Below are 26,102 nucleotides of genomic sequence, written 5' to 3'. Positions count from 1 at the left end.
TATGCTAGGCGGACAGCCTACAATTTTTCTCAACGTTTTTAACTGTTTTGCGTATTGGAAAAAAAATGTTTTGTGTGTTTCATCATGTAAACATGTCGCTGTATTCTAGTTTGCGTTGATAACATGCCTAGTTCTCACGGCCCGTCAAAGGATTGGATGAATCGAGTAACGAAAAAAGTTGTTTTGTATAAATAAAAAAGCTGTAGAGTGGAATATTAGGCACCGAAAATAAATTCCACTATCATTATGAAGCTGATTCGGGTGACTCCTGCGAAGATAGAGCAAATTTTGGGAGTAATTGGTTCTTACAGCTTTTAAAGCGTGAAGGCGTCTTTTTCAGTATATGTCAAAAAGTTGAAGCGTAAACAACATAGTTTTTTGCCACTTTGAATATGTCGAACTTCGTACCAACGAGAGTGTTTTTGCGGGCAGTGTACATCATTACTTCAATATGAAGAAAAAAGCTGCGGAAAGTCATCGCATTTTGGTGGAAGTTTATGGTGACCATGCTCCAGCTGAGCTAACGTGTCAGACGTGATTTGCACGGTTAAAAAGTCGTAATTTTTACTTGGGAGATGAAGAACGTTCCGGACCGCCAAAAAAGTTTTAAGATGAAATGCAAAAAGAACTTTCAGATACACTTGGAGTGCAACGTATGGATACCCTGGCCATACAGGAACATCGACGGCCGCGCGAAATATTCACGGCCAGAAGGTTATGCTGTCTATTTGGTGGGACCAGCTAAGTATGGTGTATTTTGAAGTACTAAAACCGAATGAAACCATTACGGGAGACCTCTACCAACGGAAATTGATGCGTTTGAGCCGTGCACTGAAGGAAAAACAATACGAGCAAAAACACGATAAAGTAAAGCAGCACATCATTGCTCGGTCGCATGTCGCGAAACCGGTCAGAACATACTCGGAAACGCTGAAATGGGAGGTCCTATCCCACCCGACGTATTCTCCAGACATTACTCCGTCCGATTACTACCTTTTTCGATCAATGCAACATTGCCTGGTTAACCAGCACTTCTTCAATTTTGATGAAGTCGAAAATTGGATCGATTCGTGGTTAGCCGATAAACCGGCCGATTATTTCCGCAAAGGCATCCGTGAATTGCCAGAAAGACGGGAAAAAGTTGTTTCGCAACGGTTTCGCAACGGTTACACAGATTACGAAGTTGGGGGATTCCACCATGGCTGGGTAAAATTTGCAGGATCGGTATCTTGGATAATGATGTTGTAGTTGAAGGTAGACGTTTACATCGTTGTCAGAAGGTCAGAAGGTCAGGTTTCCAATCCGATCGATGCGAAAGGGCGATTTGTACGAGATTCTTACTTGTAACAGATGTACCGCTCTAATCAGGGTGTCGACTACTACCAATCTGAGAAAGAATTAAATTTCGCCAATTAGAATTTTTATTGCAATAATCAACAATAATCAACGTTTGATTATTGCAATAATCAAAAAGTTTATTATACCAAAAAAGTTGTATTTGACTAGTTGGACTCTATAGGTTTGTCAGTGTATGTTGTTTGTTTTTGCCTTTAGGTGAACATAGTCCTTCCGAAGGGTAAACAGCTCAAAAGTAGACGTCGTTTACGTTCGCGATGTTTTTACTGGCATCAGAACCTGCAGTTCAGCTTCAACTAGTTCCCTTCTTTTTTTTCTTCGAAAACTATTGATAAATTCATGCTTGAAAATCATACTATCAATGTTGGGATCCTGTGGTGCCTGCATAAATCGTTCCGCACTGCTGAAAAAGACATGGTTGTACTGAGAAGAATGTTTCATGACAGCCAGAAAGCTGAAAGGTTCGATGAAACTTTGTAAGCATACATTGTCGTTGATTTCGACGAGTCTTTGAACAAGACTACAAAGAGGCTGCAGATGGATTAAATTTTTTTTTATAATATTTTTTACTCGAAAATAGTATGTCCTACAAAAAAGAGACAAAAAAGAGAGAATCTGGATAAACTTTTTGTTTCATATGAGAAAGGTGTTTTCTGACTTTAAGGTGATGCATCAAAAATTTAATTCTTCTTTTTTATTCAAAAAACGAAAAATACATGCAAAAAAACGAATAAAAAATATTTTTTTTGGCTCGATTATATATAGGATTCGATTATATACAGTGAAAAGAAATCAGAAACTGTATATAATCGAGTCCGCCCTGTACCATGTACATTAGGGTGTCAATGAAAATGGTCATCTCAAGTTTTAAAAAGTTCCCCCTAAAAAAATGTTCACCACCTCGAAAAAATTATAGGAGGTTGTGTCCAAGATACGACCGCATTGTTGACGTAGAACTGAGCTGTTATTTTTTATAAGTCGCTTGTTTATACCTTCGGATATTATTCTATAATGCTGTGAAATTTTAGAAACAACTGCTTAGTAATCTCTGAAATGATTTTTTCATTGTAGAATCAGTTGACGATAATTGATTGATGATTCATTCTTGCCCTCGCAAAACAATCGTATGTCGCAAATTTATTTCATGTCAATGCATCGAAAATTTACCTCGAAGGCAATTCCGGTGGCCTTTTTCGAAATTGACAGAGACTCGGCTACAGTCGATTATATACATGTTGCACCAGCACCATTATTCCATATCTCATAACTACATCAATATATCTTTGGCATCGCATGTAAACAACAACAATGACAACACTTGCAAGTATCAAATATCATGCTACATGTTATTTAGTATTGCCTCAAAGGAATCGCACCTCTAGATATCATTCGTTCAAACTAAGCGTAAACCAAGCGCCAAACAAGCGTTCACCATAGCATGCATACAGAGCCATACATTGCTGGCTTGAAACTACTAGCAATATAAACATTTCTCATCATTTTGCGCTATTCTCAAAAGAATCGCTTCTGTTAATATTACTGGCCTCGAAAAGAGTTGCATTACTTTCTCATGCTCGAGATAAGCGCAGCTGTCTCCCTTAGTGGAGGAAGTTTTGCTACTGGTAAGCAAAACCTAATCACATACAAAATTCCAGAACATTTACTTTCTTGATGACTAAACAAGAGAAATGAACTCTTTTTGTTAATAACAACCTCGAAAACAGTAGCAATGCTTCATTATGATCAATATTAGCGCAAATGCAATCCTAGTTGAAGGCAGTTTTGCGACTGGCACGCGAACCCAAATAACTCAAAACATTCCAGTAAGATATTCAAGATGCTTAGTATTCCCAAATAATTTTTTGGTGCACAACCTTAACGTCTGCTTCGCCATAACGTCAGTTTAATGCATTGATACATTCTCAAAGGCACAAACGAAGCCCTTATGAAGACGGAAAATAAACAATGTTAACTGCTTGAAAAAAGACCGAATTATGCCACACAGCTTGTACTCTGCTGTAACACCCATCGATGCGAATTCGCTGATGAGTTTGTCAAGAGCGACCGCCTTCACCACTAGCGGGGGGAGCTTGATTTTGGTTGCTGCCTGGGCGTTTACATTTTCGACCGACGTGCCGAAATCGCCTACTTCGCTGTTGTTCGGTGCGGTGTCACATTCGCGAAGGCTCGATTCTGTGCGAGCGCTTTTCACTGTACCAATACCGCGTGCATCATTAGATGACGCTTACCTCGAAATTTTATTGCCCCTGGCAATGCGTTCGTTTTTTGCAGGGCTTGAGCCTGCCTTCCCCTTCTTCTTGTTCATCGCACACTACGCGAAGCGTCCAATTTATGACGCGGAAAGAAGAACACACGATACGAATAACGCGAAAAACGAACAGAAAAATCAAACGACGATTTCCAAGTTGGATTACCACTGGTGGGGTCCAATCTTAGATCGAAGCGCAGCGAAAGCAAAGTGAACTGGATTAGTCCGATGCCGATGCCGAATGAAAGTTTGCCTCAGCGAGATCCACTGTTTATACTCTAGGCAAGTATTCCCCTTCATTCTTCTTCTTTTCCTTTGTTCACGGAGACTTTAAATCCTACGATTTCCCCTCCGTTGGTCGTCGATAAGTTGCTCGTTATTGATAGCTCTGGTCGGGAAAGCACTCAAATGGACAGAACAAATATATGGGAAAATAGAAACACTTAAAGTTTTCATGAATTTTAACCATTTACTAACAAGGGGATTCTAATGTATGGCATATTAAACAAATCTTACAGAATTTCCGATTCGTTTAGTATGTAAATCGCCAAAATCCGTTCGTGGCAAAAATAGTTATTAACGTTAACTTTATTTCATAAAAACGTGACCTGTTTTCTTATTTGACACCCTTAATGATAGACGTAGTTCTACGTCAAAAACACTCTATGCAGAATATCAGCTCAATCGGACTTAAGGGAAAGTGGCGCATAGCGGTCAAAGTTTGAGTTTTTTGAAAATAAAATCGGGGTTTTCGAAAAAAAAAAATTATGCCAAATGTCTTAAAATTGTATGAAACGTCGAGATCCTTAAGTCCGATTGAGCTGAAATTTGGCATAGGGTGTTTTTTCGAGGTGGTGAACAGTTGTATAGAGTAGCTTTTTGAAATTTTAGGGTCGATTTATTCCATTGGCATCCTAATATACATGATAACTTATATTCTAAGAGATACAATCATCATATTTTTCCTTTTTTTTTTGTCTAACATTTTGAAGATTTTGGGATCATCTACTGAATTAGAAAACTTTTAGCTGCGATTTTTCATCTACAGGGATAAAGCAATAAAATTTTTGTGTTCCCGATATTGTTTTCGCGTGATTGAATAGTTCCTCAAGCTCACTTGCCTTTTTTGTATGCAGTTTTTTGGATACGTAACAGTAATCCAATTTCGTGATACATTTGTCATTTTGTTTAACTGCCCAATCATAAAGATCTAGTGCTGTTTGGATTGTGTTTCCGTAATCTTGGGCAAGATTTGCCATTCGTTTTAGAGTCCCTCCTATTGCATCACAGGGACCTTTCCCGTGGGAGGTGGCAAAGAAATGCCATTCTACATCTAGTCCGTAAACTTTTTTAAAATTACACAGACTGGCGAAATTCTTTTTGTTTGTTATATACAGATACTCCCATACAAATGAAACACAAATTTCTGCATAACTCGAGAATTAATCAAGCAAGTGAAACCAAATTAGGCATGTAAAGGTTTCAGGGTGCGAATAATGTTTCTATGGTGGTAAGACATTCCATCCCTCTCTCTAAGGGGGGGGGGGCTGCCATACAAATGAAAAACAAATTTCTGCATTACTCGAGAATTATCAAGCAAACGAAACCAAATAAGGTATATGGAGGTTTTAGGGCGCAATAAATTTTCCCACGGTGGTTAGACACTCCATCCCCTCTCTAAGGGGCCATACAAATGAAAGACAAATTTCTGCATAACTCGAAAACTAATTAAGAAAATGCAGAATACAAATGAAACACAAATTTCTGCATTAATCGAGAATTAATCAAACGAATGAAACCAAATTTGGCATGTGGAGGTTCTAAGGTGCAATTTTTACATCAATTTTTACGATGGTTAGACACTCCACCCCCCTCTATAACGGGGAGCTGTCATACAAATGAAAGACAAATTTCTGCATAACTCGAAAACTAATCAAGAAAATGAAGCCGAATTTGGCATGTGAAAATTTTAGGGGACACGAAACGTTTCTGTGGTGAACAGACACTCCTCCCCACTCTATAAGGGGAAAAGAGGGGAGGAGTCTGTCTTTATTCTATCATATTTTCGGTATCAAACATTTATTCCGTGTAACAAAGAAATATGTTATTTGCAAATGGTTCAAAAATCTTGAACGAGAATTGTCTCTGAAGATAATCTGATATTATAATGATGAGTTTTGGTAGAAATTCTAGGAATTTTTTAGTAAAAGGTAAATTCAACGGGGTCGATTAGTAGATCAATCAATGAACAAGTTCTGCGATTGGGCTCATGAACTTGCGCTTAGTAAGAAAACGTGAATGTTTGAAGGTATTGATAACAAAAAAACAAATTTTGAGCGGGACGAAGTTTGCCGGGTTAGCTTTATTAGATAAAAAGAAAAAAAATAGGAAATATATTATGATTGTATCACTTAGAATGTAAGTTAACATGTACATTAGAGTGCCAATGAAAATGGCCATCTCGAATTTTCAAAGCGAACTTGATTAAAAACGTTGATTCCCACGAAAAACTACCCTATGCAAAATATCAGCTCAATCGGACTTCATTTACCAGTGTCGCACAGCGGTCAAAATTTGAGTTTTTAGAAAACCGAAAAATCACCCAAGGGGGGGAGTAAAGGAAATCGGGGTTTTCGAAAAAAAAATTTTTGATGCCAAATGTCTTCAAATTGCATGAAACGTCGAGATCTAGTGTCATCTCGAAAAAAATGTTTTGTCAAAAAACGACACTCTGGGACTTAGTTTTTTTTCGGAATACGAGACGAAACGCATGAAATGTTTTATGAAATAATATGGGATATGGGGTTGTGCTTTGCGACGAATTTATAATGCTATACTTAATTTTGGAAGGATAGCATCCATAAAAATGTTGAGCTAGTTAATTCAACTAGTTCGAAATTTTCATTTTCTTTATCATCATATGAACCAAAGATAATGTAACGGCTACGGGAAGTTGAAGCGAAATATCTGGGGGTAAAACGAAGAAAATTTTGGAAAAAAATCTTCTACGACACTTCTTCAACTCAATTGAAAATCACAAACATTTATTGAAAAATATCGACAGTCGTTATTAAATTTCATTGTTTAAGCTAACTATTTTTTTTAGGAACTACAGCTAGTACTAATAGTGAATTTCATTACTTTTCTACATTTTAAATTTTTCTGAAACATTACTGGAAAACCAGGGAATATAAGAGTTTTTTTTTTGTTTTTGACCCTGGTTATCCAGTCTGGGATTGACGGCGATCAAGACATTATCACCTCGTAGAGATGCGCTGGATCGAGAATTCCGATCATAACGATAGATTGTACAGTTAGCTGCCAACTTGGTGCTCCTAATGTTGGTATGTGGCCACGTGTCGGTGAAAATTATAACGTTGAACTCAGATGTACAATTTTTTATACAAATAGATCGAGACAGCAAATAAACACAGTTGCTCACAGTGATCTTCGCATGCACTTTGACACAAGTAAGGCATTCACTGCTCTATGAAGGCCTTCCATTGACGAGTCCTCCTCTCGCCTACGTTGGCGCTCAGTATCTTCCCTTGCGGCGATGAAAGAGCATAGGAATCTTAGTTGTATTGCTGTGCTGCCATATTGCTGCACTTCCCTTGACAGATATACAGAGCGAAAACGGCAGTTTGGATGGATATCTTTAAATTTTCCATAACGTGCTCTTTGCATTTTCCTGGTTAATAATACCTCCGACACGCGTCCTTAGCGTCATGTCTGACTATCACTATACTCTACACTAGAGATAGACAGAACGGTTCATTTCGGTGAGCGACTTAGAGCCACGTATTTTTTGAACGAACTGGCTCATTTTCACTCTCCATCTTTACCGTACACTATCTATTTTTTGCATATGTCCCTTGCTGGCGCGAGATGCACAACACTGGTGTTGCTTGGTAGTGTCGTGCCACATTACGATCTCCAGAATCCCTTGGAAATGTAGACAGCAAATCAATACAACAGGATCTGGTGCGGTAATATTGCGGTAAAATTGCGTGAATAAAAAGAATGGGCGGAGAAATTTAACAGTTTAAGCCGACAACTATGAAATAGTTAGATATAAATTATATGAAACTCCCATATTATATATTGTTTGGTAATCAGAAAACGCCATTTTCGTGTTATCAGAAGAAGCCATGAAGTGTCATCGATTCTACTGTGTCCATGGCAGTAAAAATTTCGAAGTTTTTTGAACGCTATTGAACTTTTATTTCATTAATTTAGAAAACATTCCATAATTAGATGTTTTGATACATATATGTTTATTTTTTTATTTATCGATTATTCGTGGATTCAGAATCAGTCATAAACATCGAAACAACAAGACATACATATTTATATCAATCACTGAGTATCAGCTTTTCAAAATACAGTCTACTCAAAATAAGTCGCTAGATGTCGATAATGGATGCATGATCAAATCATCAATATTTGACATTGTCATTGAAATATGAACGGTAGCGTGTGCTAAGCACCAAGCGCCAATGTAATTAGCTTATAATGCAAAACAACCGGTACTTTCCAAGCTTCAACATATTACAAATACAACATCCTCACAGAGACCGTATTGCTTCAAATATTAGCGAAAAGATGAAAATGAACAGATGTACAGATGAAATGTGATGTCATAATATCAGCCGAGAACAAACATTAGCTGTTGATTCGCGTTCCTTTTGTTTACAGCACCAGGCACCCCACACTTCTGTGCAGGAAGAACTAAATGAAAGTCGTCGTCTCTCTCTTTTAAACGAAGCTTTATTGAAACATAAAAGTTACATAAAGCAATGTATTCACGTTGGGGCACACTTCCTCCTCCACAAAGCAAAGCATATGCAACGTTTTCATTTAAAGACGCCTGTTTGTTGCTGCGTTCTCATTGTTGGTTTTCACTATTATTATAATTGCAGCAAGAAAAGAACAACACTGCAGTACGATTCTATGCACTCTCTCAGAGCTAGAATCGTCTGCTGTTGGAGATAAAGTATGAATAATTAAAGACGAGAATATGTTATGCAAATTTTAATATTTAATAGTTGATGTTTCCAGTATAACGAACAATAACTGTTCCAACAGAACTGGTGACTGCATCGTTTTATGTTACTCCATGAATAGTTTTTTTCCTCGATAATATTCTTTCCACTTTTAGTTGAGTTTAGAACAGTACATGTGACAAAAATTGTATTGTTTTTGCAAACATTCTTCGGATTATCTTCTGGCAGATAAGTGATCAGATAGCGGGATACGCATGAGGTTCTTTTTTCAAAAATTTGATGATTGCTCAGCGCACTGTGGCGCATGGATATAACCTTCACTTAATGAAGGTTATATCCACTTCATGGAATTGATGATCTCCCACTCGTTGACTTCCGCAGATTGCCCAATCAATGCGAGTTTTCACTGCGATGGACTCTTTTGATACTCCTTCACTATGCTTTGATGTTACCATGAAATAAGAATTGCTTAACTCGATTAGCAATCCTGGTACAACCCTTTGAAACCCTCGACTGGCAGGTTTCGGAGATGCTTCAACTGCTAGCAATCCTTTTGTTGGTCCCTGTGGCTTTCCTCCTGCTCCAAGTACGTCTGCTATTGCCTTCTCTACCAAGGCAACCGATGATCCATCAACGGAACCACATTTGCCGCACAGAATAGTAATTTTGTAGGCACAATCTGTCTGTGAATGGTGGCGATAGCGTTGGTGATTGTACCGAATTGTTCGAAAATAGGCTCGTAATTTTGTGTTTCCAAATAATATTGAAGCTAACTGTTTTCTTAAACACAGGATCCTCCAATTCAGACGCGTGTTCTTGCGATTTGACAATTTCAAACTTCTATCAGTAGTTCTCATATATGTATTTTTCTATTACTCATATTATTATTATCATCATTATATTATCATATTGTTATCAAAATATATATGCTAATGATGTGTCCTTTTCATTTCATTCTAGAACACCGGTCCACTATGGGAGGATTTAATTGCAAAAGCCACAAAGCTGCACGCTTGTTTACGGTAAGTGTTATTTTCATCAACAAAATATGGTTTCATGCTATGTGGTTTGATGTATTGTGGACACATCATGATGGATAATTGTCTGCTTCCATGAATGAAAAGTGCAGCTGAAGGTCACTTTTATTGTGACACTATCCTAAATATCAGTCATGTAGTGAATGGTTTCGAATTTCCAACAAAGATCTCCATTCCACCATTTCTCCCTTGGGCAAGCCATTTTTAGAGATGGAATGAGTGCTTTTATACACGATTTCAGGAATGCGATCATATGGGCCGCAGATCTTTTCCGAGCATTTGGATTTCTAGTTCATCAAAAACAAAATGAATACTAGAATATGTAGCATTTTATCAGACCATAGATTATACTAACATGAGTCATCATCGACAGTATCATATAATTTGCTCTTTCATATAATTTTCATTTCAGTGCTGCGATACAAGCTTTGGCAGCTTATTTGGAGGCATTCCAAAAAATAGCTGATGCCGCTACGAATTCGAAGGGTAAGTATGAATTATCATCATGAATTGAAGCATCAACAAACTCCTATTTCGATTGTCGACTTGAGTTATGATTGACAAAAAAATATTCTTGGCTTGTGGTGACCCTGACCATTAAAGGAAACGACGGATGCTTCTGTTGAAGAGTTCTCGGTTATGATAGTTCAGGAATCGGGAATGTTTGATCTTGCAAAAGACCCTTTTGAATTTCACTTGTGTGAAGAGTTCACACACTTTGGAATATTATTGAAAACTACTGAATTAGATTACGTGGAATATTTCGTTCTATCGAATAAATTAGACATCTAGTCGATGTCTGCTAGGCTGCCCTAGGCTCAGATCCAGGGTTGCCAGGTGATTTTTTCAAATGTCTTCACATGGTACGAAAAAATTTCATAAAATGTCTTCACCATCATATCGGAGAAAACTAAAATTCATTACTTGCTTTTGTGCAAAGTTTGATAGCTTATTCGATGTTAATTCTAATTGGTATTGTTATATAGCGCATTTCATTAAACTTACCTTGAGGCTTTGATGTTTATTTCAATAGATGTGAACAAAGAATATATTGCGCAACTGAGAACTAAATTTTGTCAGTCTAGAAATTATAATTGGCTTGATAAACCGTTGATTGAGTGAATATAGCCCCAGTTCTTCCACAAAAACAGAACCGGGATAACTCAATTTGTTTTTTCAGCTTTGAAGATTTGGTTGTAACTCAAACCATATTCATTAAATTAACTATTGAAAGCATTGTAATCGGAAACCTTGCTAGATTAATCTAACGTATAGTTTAGGCCCAAAATAATAGAAATGCAATGTCATAATCATTCAAATTCTCGAGTGCAAATGAGCTAATGTCTTCTAGATACTATATGAATTCAGGCCGCTAGAAGTTCTCCAGAATTTGTAGTAAAAGACGTTGTGTTGTTGAATTCATTCTATATGCATGTGGATTTTCTGCTTGGAAAAGTTTAAAACACTGAGACAAAAGCCATATCATACTGAAATCATTTCACATATTTCATAATATCTTCAAAATGTCTTCATGAAATCAAATGTCTTCACAGTAAGTCATATGTCTTCAAACCTGGCATCTCTGCTCGGATCTCTCTACTTTTTTTTAGAATGTGTGTCTTTGATTTTGACGTTTGCTCTTCGGTTCTCACGATGACGTCCAAACAGTGGGAGCAATGATTAAAAATTTTGCTCGCGCAACGCGAAAATCCAATCTTCTCGAACGTGAATTTGGTAAAATTGAACTTCAAACAGCTTGCGGGACTGGAGATTTAACATTGGGATAGGAAAGGAGGGAGACGGCAGGTATCTTCAAGATGTCCAAGTTCCCCAAAGAAGAGCTTATTTGGTAGGTCATCTGCATCTGTGACTGAAAAAGCGATTTTACGTCAAGAAATGCCAGGAGATACGTCTGCTACCTATTCTCAACAAAACATGACAAACCCGTTCTGTTTTGATCGGATTTGACATCCTACCAGTATGAAAAGAAGGCGGGCTTACCATCCAGAATAACTTGATGGGGATCAGAATCCTCGCAACACCTGAAGAAGACGCAAGAGCCGGTGGGAAGCGAAGAACAGTTCATATCGGTCGACGAGGACGTTGTGCAAAATGTTCGAGCGTTGTTCATTCTGCTCCATTTTGAGAACCGAAGAGCAAACGTCAAAATCAGAATAAAGGAATCACTCTACACGCACTTGAATGGACTTGAATAACGCATCAACTTGAAAAAGGAAATGTTGTGTTGTTCTCAACGAATGCTTCGCCTTGAAGAAAAATGTATAATCAATACTCATATTCCATTTTACAGATTGAAGTACGATTATTTTGCTCATACGTGTTTGTTCGCTGCATTGATACATTGTACAGTCGAGCAAATTCTAAGAAAAAAATATCAATAACTCTTCGAAGTCTATGAATCTTCTTCATCAAACACATTCCTTTTTTTCTATCCTATAATTCTCCAGAAGAAATCACTAGACTTATGTTTTCGGCTGTCTTCTACAAACCGAGTGACATGTTCCTTTGAGACAAATTCAAATAATTATGTGGAATGAAATTGATGAGTTTTTAAAAATCAAAGGAAAATTACCGACATTTCTTTTACTGCATAATTTAATAGTCAATCAAATGGAAAAAAAAGTCTTCAAAACTATTTTTCTTTTCTCTGCTAGGTGCCACCAAAGAAATAGGCACTGCATTAACCCGAGTCTGTTTGCGTCACAAAGCGGTGGAAACACGGATGAAAACCTTCACCGCCGCAATGATGGACTATCTGATAGTGCCGCTACAAGATAAGTTGGAAGACTGGAAGAAACAGGTAGTCATTATCGATAAAGATCATGCCAAAGAATACAAACGCTGCCGAGCGGAATTGAAGAAGCGTTCCAGTGATACGCTAAGGCTACAGAAGAAAGCCCGAAAGGGTCAAGCCGATAACTTGCACATTCTAGTCGAGTCTTCCATGCAGGATGTAACTCTGCGACGGTGCGAATTGGAGGAAGTTGAGCGGAAGTCGTTGCGCACTATAATGGTCGAGGAACGATCGCGTTACTGTACCTTTGTAAATATGCTACAGCCTGTGGTACACGAGGAGTGCGAGGTGATGTCAGAGTTGAGTCATCTGCAAGTAAGTTGACGATATTTTTCATATTCGATATATTCCTCAACATAACTTTTACTTCCAGGAAGCAATGCAGCTCATAGCGGTAGTCACGAAGGATCCATCAATACTCCCTCAAGCATCAGAAGAACTGATTTTAGAGTCTAAAACGAATATTAATCTCTATCCCGATTCACCAGGGGGTTCCAACTCTCAGGGTGGATGTTCCAACTCGTTGGGATCGCGCAAAAGTTCCGTCTGTTCAATCAGTTCAATGAACAGCAGCAGCAGTGGATCTCCTGGGCATCAGTTCCAAAGATCGCTCTCTCAGGTATTACTCCGTACGAAATTCAAAGTACAGAGCTTGCTTGTGTTTTTCGCCATATTTTCGTTAAGAGTTGAGTTTATTGATTTCTGTCGTTTTTGCTATTTGTTATTCAGTATTCCCCAGCGATACGTTTGAAACCAGGTGAATCTAGCGATAGCGGGTTTTGTTCTTCACCAGCTCTGACTTCACAGGTTAATTTAGTTTTTAAAATTTTATTTTTATAGTTTTGTACTTCACTTATCCTATTTACAATTGTCATCCATATTGACTTTGAATGCTTTCTTTTTCAATAAAGGCTTCCACACTAGCTAGTCAATCACATGCAGTGTCAACTTGGCCACCGCATACGCAAGATGGAGCAGTGAATGTCGACAGACCACATACCATATCTTCAGCCTACGAGAAAGGTCATCAAAGACCTGCGCTCACGGTTTATACGTTCCAAAATCCAGAAGTTATTTCCGAGAATCAAAAATCTCCTGCCAATGTATCGTGCCGACCACCTCTTCCAGTGGTGAGTGTCTACATTTGCTTCATTCAGATGTAACAACTACTGAAATTTAATTTAATGTATTCAATTTCATGTTTTTTTAGCGTTGTTCATCGCTAGAAAGGCCATTATCGACCTCATCTATGAAAAATGCAAACGCCAATATTCCAAGACAGTGTCCGTCACCCATTCCAGCACATATCACCAAAGGTAACCATTTATTTGTGATAACCGATGTTGATTGTCACACTAAAATTACTAGAATTGCGGTCGCTCAAAACGTCACTACACATTCAATGATTTTACAGAACATCCACAGCTACAGCCCACCTACGTCAATATGACAGAACTGGCATCGATGGCTGCTTCGAAAATTACTAACAACAATAACTCAACTAACCAGTTGCAATCATCGGCTCAAACTTCAATACAACCACAACATATAACATATCAGCAACTACATTCTCCGGTACTGTCGTCGGCTTCTTCGCTCATTTCGCCAGATTCAAGTGCAACCAACGCAATTAGTTCACCTGACGTTTCAGCTTGCAGCACTCAGACTCCGCAAAACACACCTCAGACTGGATCACCACAAACGCCTATTTACAGCTGTAGTACCTTGGTTGTTGAAACTGGTACCAGCGAGGCAGGTGATAGTTGTGGCGCAACCAATGGTAACGGAAGTGATGTTTTCTCGACATGCGTCGGTGCTGCCGTCAACACAAAATCTGAACATGTTACTGCTGCTGAAAATGAAAGTAATAAACCAAAATCATCTACATCTACGAATGTCACCGATGATAACATATCAAATCAATCTAACACTAATAACACATCTCAATCCATCACAGATAAAGATATACTTAAATGTACCGGTTCAGTTTTAGAGAAAACGTCAATGTTTGAGCAACAAATAAACAACAACCAACATCCACAACAGGGACCGTTGAATACTCCCACCAGAAACGAGAACATTTACGGACGAAAGAACGATGACATTAGTAAAACTTCCAGCCTAATTGTGGATAAAGATGCAGGTTCGTAGCAATACATTATCTAATTTCTCGCTATTACGTTACGCAGTATTTTTGCGTGACAATTACGCTTTTTCGAGTGCGTGCAATAACATGTTTCTTGTAACTAATGAACAAAAACAGCTCGGCCGAGTTATAGCTTCATGCTGATTATTGTATTTTATTTTGGAGCACAAACGATAATGTATAGGTTCTGATATCGAGTTATTATTCTTCATTAGAGTTATTCTTCATTATCGTCTTCTATGCACACCAGTACCAAATACTAATGAGTTACGCTTGAATATGTATCGAAAAGCTCATTGCAATGTTGTTTCACAAAAAACTTGTTTGCCCTCTTATTTGAAAATACTCAACAAAAATATAAAATATGCCACGATTTTTTTTTTCAATGTTCGTTTTTATGTTTCATGTTATAAACTGACTTCACAACACATATCGTGACACACATGCCACTACAAACAGCTTTATTTCAGACAACACATTTTAACATATTATAATTGCATGCACTCTATTGTTCGTTTAGTTACCTCATGTCAATGATTTTTATTTCAATTTCACTGTTTGGTTTAGTCATTGTATTTATATTATCTAGTGCATTTTCCTGTATAACGTATTCACGTTAATCATTTGTTTGCATTTTTTTCTTTCTTTTTGTTGTCTTTTATGTACCCCACGCCTGTATCTGTGTGATCACGCTCATTAATTCCGTAATGTTCTTAAAAATATGTACGAACACTGCTGCTGCTGCTGATGCTGCTGCTATGAAATAACACCTTCGCTCGCTGTTGACACTCTTTAGATCGGATCGACAACGAAACTATAGAAGAACTTAATAATTTAATTGGCGAATTAGATTTGTTCCAAAAAGAACACGAATTACGGCTGGAGGAACACTATCAATCAACGAATTCACCAAATGAAAATGGCTTGGAGCATACCAGCAATGGTCTGCATTTCTCGTCGAATAATAGTGACTCGTCGATCAGTGATCGTCACGATAGGACTTCCATTTCCAGTTCAATGAATATAGAAGGATTTAATACGTCGTTGAATAGCACAAATCTAGGCCATGAGTACTCTTTGGGCTATAGTGACAATAACATCAACATGTACAGCGGAATCGATCAACAAACATCCGACTCCGATACTGGGTTTGAGAATCCCTCATTCATACACCTCAACGATGCAGAAATTGTGGTCAAACGACAGAATAACTTCGAGAACGTAGATCCAGAAAACTACTACAGTCAAAATATGAGTGAAATTGTCGTACTGCGTAGCAAAGATACGAAAAGTGATGCAACGAGGATAGATGAAAATCCCAGTACTGATGGTCAGCAAAGATTGAGTTCGTTCAAATTGAACTCGAGATCAGCCTCCCCCGCACTATCATCGTTCACGATTTCTAAATCGCCGACACACTCAATAACATCCTTGATTCCTACGTCATCATCAGTATCATCTCAACTAAATGTTGCAAGTAGTAAAACCAATGACAACAACAATCATATAATGAAGCTGCAACAACAACAACAACCCAGTCCATTGTATGCCAGCACCAATGGTAATGGGAAGTTTTCGTTAATCTCAATGCCTTCTGACGAGCACATAAATAATAGAATAAAGCCAGCAATCACACCTCGACCTGCATCGTTATCTGGTTTGTGTTTTTTTTTTCTCTTCTCAGCTTTCATTGCTGATTTACATCTATTTTTAGTCTTGTTCCTAGTTTTCGTTGTATTAAATAGTATTAAGACCTTTTTTTTAAACTTTGGACACTAACAACACAATACAACTTTCTTTCAAACTGGGAGAATATCCTAATCTACAGTTAGTTATGATAACACTTTGTGCAACATAATCAATGGGGAATTTACTTATGAACAAAAATGCTACAAACAGATACATTTTACATGTTACGAGGCAATGCCCTTTATCTATAGTAAGACCAAACAGCATCAGCGATAGAACTCGTTTGACATTTCGGTCGGATGATTCCAAAATTTAAAAAAATGATTTAAATCCAGACATGCTATGCAGACCATACTGATGTAATTTTGTAGTTTCCATTCATAACTATGTAATCGTTATAAATGGAAAGATTTATTTACCAAAATAGCAGACCAAACGCTAACGCTCCGATGATGGGTCACGTATGATTTTTTGGTCACGCGTGATTTTTTTTCCATTATGACATTGCACCAGCTCACGTCTCAGCAGTTTTGGTTGCAAAATGGATAGAAATAGGGTTCTAACTCGGGTCACATCGTTCTTTTCTCGAGACTTGGCTTTCTGGAATCCGAATTTGAACAAACAGCTGGCGGGAAAGAGATTTCATTCAAAAGAGTAGGTGAATGCAGCAACTCCAAATTTTATTTTCACTTGAAATTCTTCGGTTCAATTGCAATTACACCCTTTCTCTTCAGCTTCATGATCAGGCCGGTATTTCTCAATTGGCCTTAGTTCCGTAGTATTGACCGAATTAATCTGCTTGGAAATCATTTTAACGCCATTTTAGCTAATAGGAGTACCGGTAAGTTTCTTCGTTTTTATTAAAAAATCATGCTTTATTCTGCAAAAATAGTTACAAATTTAATATTCGAAGTATTGCCCATCGCTAGTCACAACTTTTTACCATCTTTCTGGCAAATCATCAATCCCTTTGCGGAAATAATCGACCGGTTTGTCGGTTAACCACGAATCGATCCAATTTTTAACATCATCAAAATTGGAGAAGTGCTGGTCAACCAGGCAATGTTGCATTGATCGAAAAAGGTACTAATCGGACGGAGTAATGTCTGGAGAATACGTCGGGTGGGATAGGACCTCCCATTTCAGCGTTTCCAAGTATGTTTTGACGACATGCATGTCGGTTTCGCGACATGCGACCGAGCATTGTCGTGCTGCAAAATATCTTTATCGTGTCTTTGCTCGTATTGTGGCCGTTTTTCCATCAGTGCACGGCTCAAACGCATTAATTGTTGTCGGTAGAGGTCCCCCGTAATTGTTTCACTCGGTTTTAGCAGCTCATAGTAAACCACACCCAGCTGGTCCCACTAAATAGACAGCATAACCAGTCTGGCCGTGAATATTCCTCGCGGCCGTCGATGTAGATATCCATGCATTGCCCGACGTTTAGGATTGTCGTGATGGATCCACTTTTCATCGCCAGTAAAGGTTAGATGCAAAAGACCCTTTCTTATGGTTTGTTTTCCGATGTTTTACAAAATGTGACTACTTTCTAGTCGAATTTCTGACTACTCTCTATTTATACAATAAGTATCTTTGGGAGCTACAACTGACACTGATATTGTGCAAAAGCAAAACGAAATGAATTGTATGCAAGGTAATATTCACTTCATTTCATTTTCACCGTGAAGTGGCGTTCGTGATCAGACCCTATATGGAAGTGGAATGATATTCTCTTTGTTTTCCGTTTCTGAATATATTAGGTTGGGGAAAAAGAAATCCATTATTTTTGAAATGAAAAAAATTAAAATTCAAAGCATTATTTGAGAGATTTCGGATTATCCGAATAGAGCCAAATATGAACCGTTTGTTGAAAAATGTTGAAGGTATTTGAAAGGTCGAATAAGGTATGCGTAAATCGTTCGCTTGAAGTGTATATGCAGCTTCCGTTTCCACGGACACTGTGAAGAGAGGAGATATTGCAAATTATCCCCGTTTATAACTTGTTAAAACGTCAGACTCTCATAATCCTGATGCCTTTTGCGACCGACATAATCACGTCCATTTAATTTTTAAGTTAATATTATTTTGTGACGATGGAACTTGGAACTAAAGCGAAACAACAACATATTCGCACACAGATCGTCTCGGTGACTGCTCAATTGAAACTGTTATTCGTTCCACATTTTCAGGTGGTCTTCAATTCCCGTCGTCCAATTGAGCTTTCTGCCGCGATCTCTCAAATCAACTACTTCAGAATTGCTTTAAGCAGAGGGGATTCTGAGCGGGGAATGTTAAAATGTCGACTGAAGTATCTCTGCTTCGCAATAACTGACTGATTGTTCTCATAAAAGGCGCGTATGACGAAATCCCAATGTGTTCACCCTACGGAATTATCATAGTAATTAAAAATGGGATCTCAAGACAAACGCAGCGTAGTCTTGCGACACAACGCGGTCTTATCTTGGACACAACTCTCTATATTTTTTTTTTTCAGATTCCTTTGTACCTTCTGCCCTATTATGCTGAAAAATTTTAATAAAATTATCAAAATCAACAGCAGCTTCAGTGTCAGATACATTATTCCTTTCAAGAAGGCCAACGAATGTTTTAAATGTCACTAACTAATTTGTTATGAGCATGGCTTTTCAATTAAGTCGTGTTACAAATGGATAATATAACAAGTATTTTCTCTATGTACTGAAAATACGGTACAAATTGATAAAAACACGGGACCATAAGAAAAATGGTAGAAAAAACGGTACGTTTGGTCAGCCTAAGTATACCAGCAGGCGATACTTAAAAACGTGATAAGTGGCCGGCGCTGGTTGTGTGGCTATATAGGGCTTCATTACTTCTTTTAATCTCACTTGGAATATGCTCCGGGACAATCCAGTTTGGAAAAATGAAATCCAACGAAACTTTCAATTCGAAACTCAAATTGTGCTCCGTGCTATGTCCCAAAAGTTCGATTTTCGGCCAACATTTTTTTTCGAGATGACACCAGATCTCGACGTTTCATGCATTTTTAAGTCATTTGGCATCGAAAACAAAAATTCGATTTTCCAAATTTCCTTTACTCCCCTCTTGGAAGATTTTCGAGAATCAAAAAATCAAAACTTTGAGCGCCTTGAGGCACCCCTAAACCATGTCCGATTGAGCTGAAACTTTGCACAGATCATTTTTATGGGCCAATAAACAAAATGTACATGGTCGGTTTTTGAAATGCGATGATGATTTTTTTTTCCATACATCCATTGCCACCCTAATCTGCGTTTCAGTATGCGTAATGAATACACACAATCGAAATTGACGCTGGCTGAAGAGAAAGGAATAAACAAAAAAGTCATATTCAACTTTTAGTTTCGAAATTGCCAAGCCTTGGTCTGAAGGGTTTAAATCAATCGTTTCATTCGTCGCCGACGTTCCATTATATTTTCATCAAAAGCATCGTGTACAAAAAACGTAACACAAAAAATAGGAACTTTGGATCATCTCACCACCCAATAATATCACCAATAAAATCAGGCGAAAATATTTTTTAGAATTTTCTCACGATAATGTTTTTTGTGAAATAATTGAAGCATTTCTTTCGATAATTCAATTTTGCAGATGTATATTTCATCGCCATTAATTAAGTAGACTAGTCAGGCTAGTGAAATGTCTAGGATTCACGCAATATTTTTCAAATATTCACATTACATTTATGGCGCAGCACGTTGTTAAATTTTCAAAGCACAAGTTTGACGGCTGTCAAAATATAGAGCTTAATTTTCCGAACCGCGAATGTATAACAGTTAGATACGAGATTGGATGAAGTTTCGAAATAGTTCAAAATGCCGTAAAAAGTATAAAAAGCTTATCTTCAAACATCTATAATATTATTATTCGCTTTGCAGGTGCCGCTCGAGTTACAAGACGATCATCTATCAACACTGTAAAACCACCACCTCCCGTTCGAAGAAGTTCCAGTGTAACACCTAATCCAAATACAGGAGCTGTAAGATGCCAGAAATTACCTATTCATTCACAGTTAATTCCTTTTTTTTTTGCTCACAGAATTCTCCAAATCTAACTCAACAAAGTCTTGGATACACATCTTCAGAAAGTTTACCTCCGCCACCTGCATACTTGCTCGACAGTACTGCTGGAAATTCCCCAAGTAATAAATTATCATTTCTAAAATCATTCATATTCAAGTCGCAAGCCAATCATTATCCTAGTTCCAGGTAACGTAGCGGGCACGGTAAAGGCTCTCAATGAAATTCGGCATAAGCCGGCTAGTCCAAGTGTTCTGCGGCGGGCAAGTCAAAACTTTCCAGCTCAACAGCAATCTCCCTTGGTTAGTGAATTTTCGTATAATCACAGAATGTTTACCATTTCGAATCTTTATTAGAATTTCAATTATTTTGGCTTTTTTTGTTTTTCATCAATTGGCAATGCGCGAATAAAACAGCACCATACCTCAAATGCATACAGCAGCACACCAAAACATGAAACAAGTAGTAAGCCTGCTTCGCCTTACACTCCTCAGTCTCCGCCAAATTCATTTCATTCTAGCGGTGATAGTCCTAATATGGTATGCTTCTCATGAAACGCTTCAAATATTATTATTCAACTTTATCATTTCTTTACCTTTCATTTCATGTGGTTCATTTCAAATCTAGCCATCAAATAGGTCGTCAAAACCGTCACATCATCAACACGGGATATACGCACAACCAAAACAGCTTTCAACTATGTCCAGCTTCCGAACCTCGAGTCCAGGTAACGATAAAACGGTATAATGTAAAAAATGCGCATTTAATTGCAAACCTTTTATCATTGGACCGTAGCTCCTCAAAAACAAAGCACTGGGTTCTTAGCTCAACTGAATGCGCGAATTGCGCCTAATAAAGCTCAGCAACAGTTAACGTCACAAAACTATGAAGGAGTGTACCATAGAAACAATCCAGCGGACCAACGTTCGTTTTACAGCAGCAGCAGCAGCAGTAATCAACAGTCACAATCACAACAAGGAATTTATTCCTCTACTCAACAATCGAGTACACAACAACAACAACAGCAACAACAACAACAACAAGCACAGTCACACTACAATCATCATCAGCAACAACAAGCCGTAGCGCCAACCAATCAAAGAGACGGTAAAACCCAAATTTATCCCACTTCTCATTCCCAAAGTCAGCTGCAGCAGCAGCATCATCATTATCAGCAACAACAGCAACAACTAAAATATCAACAGCAACAACAATCAACGTCCCAACATTATTATCAACCGCAGCAGCAATATGCTACGCAGAATATTTATGTCTCCACTAATCCATTCGTAACATCAGTTAGTCCAGTTCATTCCGTCTCTAGCTACTCACCTTCGTCGTTTGGAAAATCTCCTCGTGAAAGTAACAGTGCTAGCGGAAGTGTAGGTGGTGGCCCTAGCAGTAGTAGTCACGATAACTCCAGCCATGACGGTGTCCACTGTCGTTCAAGTAATTCCACGTTCACTATAAAACTTTTGTTTGTGCTTGAATCTAAAATTGGCTAGCATTTTTGTTTATTGATTTATTTTCTTTTTGCGTAACATGTTTTGCCATGTGCTGTTCATGTATCAGTTCGATTGATAGTTTTGTTTTGTTAGTGAAAATATCTTGAATGCACATTTTATCTTCAGAAAAACGCAAGTTTCAATGAAAAAATGGAGAAATTTAGCAGTAACTATTACATCTCATCACACCCGGAAATTGAGACTCAAAAACGGAATGTACGTGGGACAATATTCAATCGATCTCTATTAATGACGCACAGTAGGATCATTGCAAGCAGCGCTTCTTAATGACCTAATGAGATGGTCGTGCTTAAATGTTTTTGTTACTACTGATCAAACGAGTTGAAGAGTGATATATGCATGTTAAGTATGAGTGCATAAATAACAGTACTAATACACATGGTTTATTTTTAGGTCACCAATCTCGAAATAGTGGCTCCGTTGGAAGTGCGAATATGTCGACCCATAAAGTTCTCACTAAAACCAGTACCGGGTTCCTGGAGAATCTGAACGCAAGACTAGCAGAACAGCGATTATCTGGGAAAGCATTCGCTGTCCGAAACCTAATCAACAGTAAAGCATTGGTAAGCTGGAAAATATTTACAATTATAATTACAATTACACTATGTTATGCCTTATTTTCATTTGTTACTGTTTTATATTTCTGCCCATGACTTAAGGATGACGAGAATTGCCATAAATACTATCAGAATGTTTAAGTTATCGAACAGCAATCAACTGTACAACATTCAAATAAAATCTTGTTTGTTGATAGCTCATGTTAAGGTGAGGCATTAATATTCGTGTTAAAAAAAAACATCCTAAAGACACAACTAAACTATACACACATGTTACAGTTTTGAACACGCCTCAGTGTAGCACATTACTGTTTTTGTTTTACTCATAACAGCTTAACTTCTCCTGTTTAGTTGTGTCATACTATTCACAGCGAGTTTAATTTCTGCCGCACTAACGCTGTCATGCAAACTAAAAAAAAAGCAGGGAAAATACAATATAGGTCGAAAATATTTTATCATATAATTATCGTTTCTTAGAATTCTATATTTCTTGCTCTACGCCATCACAAGGATGTTAAAATATGCCCTGGTAATTGTGCTTTGTAAAGATGAATTTATGAGTATGTTTGTAAATACATTTTAACATATTAAGACTGTTTTAGAATTCCCGTGAACGGGTTCGTGAACAGGTGGTAAAATAGTACGATCATTTCACGGTGAACCACATTGCGAACAAACAACTCAGAAAATCGTGGTCAATAGAATATTTTTGTTCACGTTCACGTTCATATTAAATTTTAGCCACTAAACGTGAAGTAAATAAATATCGCGCTTCAATAGAGTAATTCGGATAAAATATACAGTTGTTCACGAAGCAAAGAAGTTTTTCGATCCGTGCAGAGATCCGATTGAATGAATTTGCATCCATATGGGAGTTGCTTAACATATATAATTTCGCCGTGAACTGTAAAAAGTCACGGCGAAATTATTTCCTGAATGCCTTGGGACATTCGAACGTGAACATGAACGGGGAAATATTTTGACGTCTATATTCACCAACTGTTTTAGCGTTCACGTTCACCGAAGCCGGCGAACTGTGGAAAATTCACCAACATCCCAATACCACGGTGGAAATTCAGAATCGTAGTGAAATATTTTCAACTAGAAAATGTTCCTTCCTATCGTTTCAAGATTTTTTCCTCGCGTTTCATATATTACGTGTACCGGTAAGTTTCTTCGGTTTTACAACAGATGGCGTAACATGATTATTATTCCAGTGAATCAAATTTCCAGACCATCGTTGGAAAGCTACTGTCATTGTGCGTCTTTTTCAGTATATGTCAAAAAACGTAAACATATGAAGCGTAAACAACATAGTTTTTTGCCACTTTGAATATGTCGAATTTCGTACCAACGAGTGTTTTTGCGGGGAGTGTTACTTCATTACTTCAATATGAAGAAAAAGCTGTGGAAAGTCATCGCATTTTGGTGGATGTTTATGGTGACCATGCTCCAACTGAGCGAACGTGTCAGACGTGGTTTACACGGATTAAAAGTGGTAATTTTGACTTGGAATACGAAGAACGTTCCGGACCGCATGAGGAATTGGAGGCTTTGCTCGATCAAGATCCGTCACAAACTCAACAAGAACTTGCAGATACACTTGGAGTAGCTCAGCAAACCATATCCGATTGTTTAAAAGCAAGATAGGACATTGGGTGTCGTATGAATTGAAGCCACGAGTTATCGAACGCCGTTTTTTCTCGTTCCAACAACTACTCCAACGGCATAAAAGAAAGGGTTTTTGCATCGAATCGTTACTGGCGATGAAAAGTGGGTCCATCTCGACAATCCTAAACGTCGGGCATCAACATCGACGGCCGCGCGGAATATTCACGGCCAGAAGGTTATACTGTCTATTTGGTAGGACCAGCTGGGTGTGGTGTAGTATGAGCTGCTAAAACCGAATGAAACCATTACGGGGGACCTCTACCGACGACAATTGATGGGTTTGAGCCGTGCACTGATGGAAAAATGGTCACAATACGAGCAAAGACACGATAAAGTTATTTTGCAGCACGACAATGCTCGGTCGCATGTCGCGAAACCGACATGCATGTCGTCAAAACATACTTGGAAACGTTGAAATGGGAGGTCCTATCCCACCCGCCGTATTCTCCAGACATTGCTCCGTTCGATTACTACTTTTTTTCGATCGATGCAACATGGCCAGGTTGACCAGCACTTCTCCAATTTTGATGAAGTCAAAAATTGGATCGATTTGTGGTTAGCTGACAAACTGGCCGAATATTACCGCAAAAAGATCCGTGAATTGCCAGAAAGATTGGAAAAAGTTGTGACTAGCGATGAGCAATACTTCGAATATTAAATTTGTAACCATTTTTGCAGAATAAAGCATTATTTTTTAAAAAAAAACGAAAAACTTACCGGTGTTCCTATTAGTATTTCTTCAGTTTATTGTCCTGCTCCTGTTCCAAACCAAAAAAGGAAAGAACGTGGTTCCCTACTGCTAACTTGGTCGAATTATTTGAGATACGCCTGTTGCGCTTTTATTTTTTTTAATTGTACATTCAATGTTATTTATAAACATGATTAAATTCCCTTTTTAAGTTGGGTCCGTAACAGGTACGGTGTCGACATCTGGATACAACATTAGTTTCTAACAAGGCATACTACCCTACCAGATTAGCCGGACCGAAGGCAGTTTTAATGAAAATTTTTACTTGAAGTTATTTATTTACTTGAACTACGTTTTTCTTGCCCTCACATAACATTTTTTCTATATACTTTCTGATATACCACTAAAACATATTATTATAATATAAAATTATCTTCAGATACAATTTTTGTAAATTATTTTACCACATGAAGAAAACAAAGTTTTCTATTCACACTAATTTGATACGGAGAATTTATTTTCATTCATATTTTCTATTTGAAAAGTGTTCATTCTGCCTATCGACGCTTCACTAACTGTTAAAACGAAGTTCAATGACGTGTCGTTTATTTCGTTTTCGCCGTGAAGCGTATACGGGAATGAGATCCGCTTTCGATGATATGGTTCTATATACACATGCGACTCGTATCTTTCCATTCGGTCTTTTCTTATTCCGCTGAGTTTGTAACCGATTAAGGCTGGATCGATGAGAAAACTTTTGCCAGAACTGTTAGACATGATTCTGGCCAGTGCATTGATCGCCTTCATTCCCTTTTCACAAGCGTAGTTTGATTCAAATTTTGTCCTTGGTTTCATTAGTCCTAGTCCTTGGTTTCATTAGACAGTGGTTTCTCCAAAAATGGAGCCACCCCAAAAACTTTGCCTTTCGGATCTGTTAATTGGACAAGCACAACTCCCTGAAGCAATTAGATTTACTTTGCCTTGTCGCCGGTTTGAAAGCGAACCTAGCCGCTCTAAATACAACTTTTCGTTCTTCTCTGGTGTCGATGCTTGACGTTGAAATCGACTTCTAGCTCAGAACTAGCGCCTGCATTTCAAAAATTTTGATTACTAGACCCTCGTGTAACCTTTAGACTACCTCCTGAATGAGAATGAGAATTTGACACATTACTTGAAAGCTGATCCTTCCCACTATATTCGTCAACCAATTGTTGTTACCGGTTAGAGGCGAATGAACTGCAAAGCAGGGCTACCATATCTACAGAATAATTTGTATTTATACAGATTTCTGAGACTTTTTGAAAT

General features: G+C 37.9%; 1 protein-coding gene across 16 annotated transcripts in view; it reads left to right on the top strand.

Annotated features, from left to right (window-relative positions):
* LOC129771563 (probable serine/threonine-protein kinase DDB_G0267686) overlaps positions 1-26,102 on the top strand; it is an 84,524-nt gene that overhangs the window by 53,827 nt on the left and 4,595 nt on the right. For 3 of the 16 annotated variants that reach the window (XM_055775315.1, XM_055775317.1, XM_055775316.1), the window contains 16 exons: positions 9,592-9,653; positions 10,081-10,154; positions 12,344-12,798; positions 12,857-13,102; positions 13,213-13,290; positions 13,395-13,613; positions 13,694-13,799; positions 13,898-14,626; positions 15,426-16,286; positions 20,215-20,315; positions 20,375-20,477; positions 20,539-20,657; positions 20,712-20,894; positions 20,983-21,082; positions 21,151-21,804; positions 22,275-22,444. In XM_055775315.1, coding sequence (XP_055631290.1) covers positions 9,592-9,653; positions 10,081-10,154; positions 12,344-12,798; positions 12,857-13,102; positions 13,213-13,290; positions 13,395-13,613; positions 13,694-13,799; positions 13,898-14,626; positions 15,426-16,286; positions 20,215-20,315; positions 20,375-20,477; positions 20,539-20,657; positions 20,712-20,894; positions 20,983-21,082; positions 21,151-21,804; positions 22,275-22,444 — 4,260 coding nt within the window. Of the gene's footprint in view, positions 1-9,591; positions 9,654-10,080; positions 10,155-12,343; positions 12,799-12,856; positions 13,103-13,212; positions 13,291-13,394; positions 13,614-13,693; positions 13,800-13,897; positions 14,627-15,425; positions 16,287-20,214; positions 20,316-20,374; positions 20,478-20,538; positions 20,658-20,711; positions 20,895-20,982; positions 21,083-21,150; positions 21,805-22,274; positions 22,445-22,540; positions 22,647-26,102 lie in introns of all 16 variants that reach the window. The other 13 variants (XR_008742406.1, XM_055775323.1, XM_055775324.1 and 10 more) reach the window with 13 other exon arrangements.

Source organism: Toxorhynchites rutilus, chromosome 2, assembly GCF_029784135.1.
Source record: "Toxorhynchites rutilus septentrionalis strain SRP chromosome 2, ASM2978413v1, whole genome shotgun sequence".
Classification (NCBI taxonomy): domain Eukaryota; kingdom Metazoa; phylum Arthropoda; class Insecta; order Diptera; family Culicidae; genus Toxorhynchites; species Toxorhynchites rutilus.
Note: the sequence above shows the minus strand (reverse complement) of the source record. Positions and strands in the feature narration are given on the sequence as shown.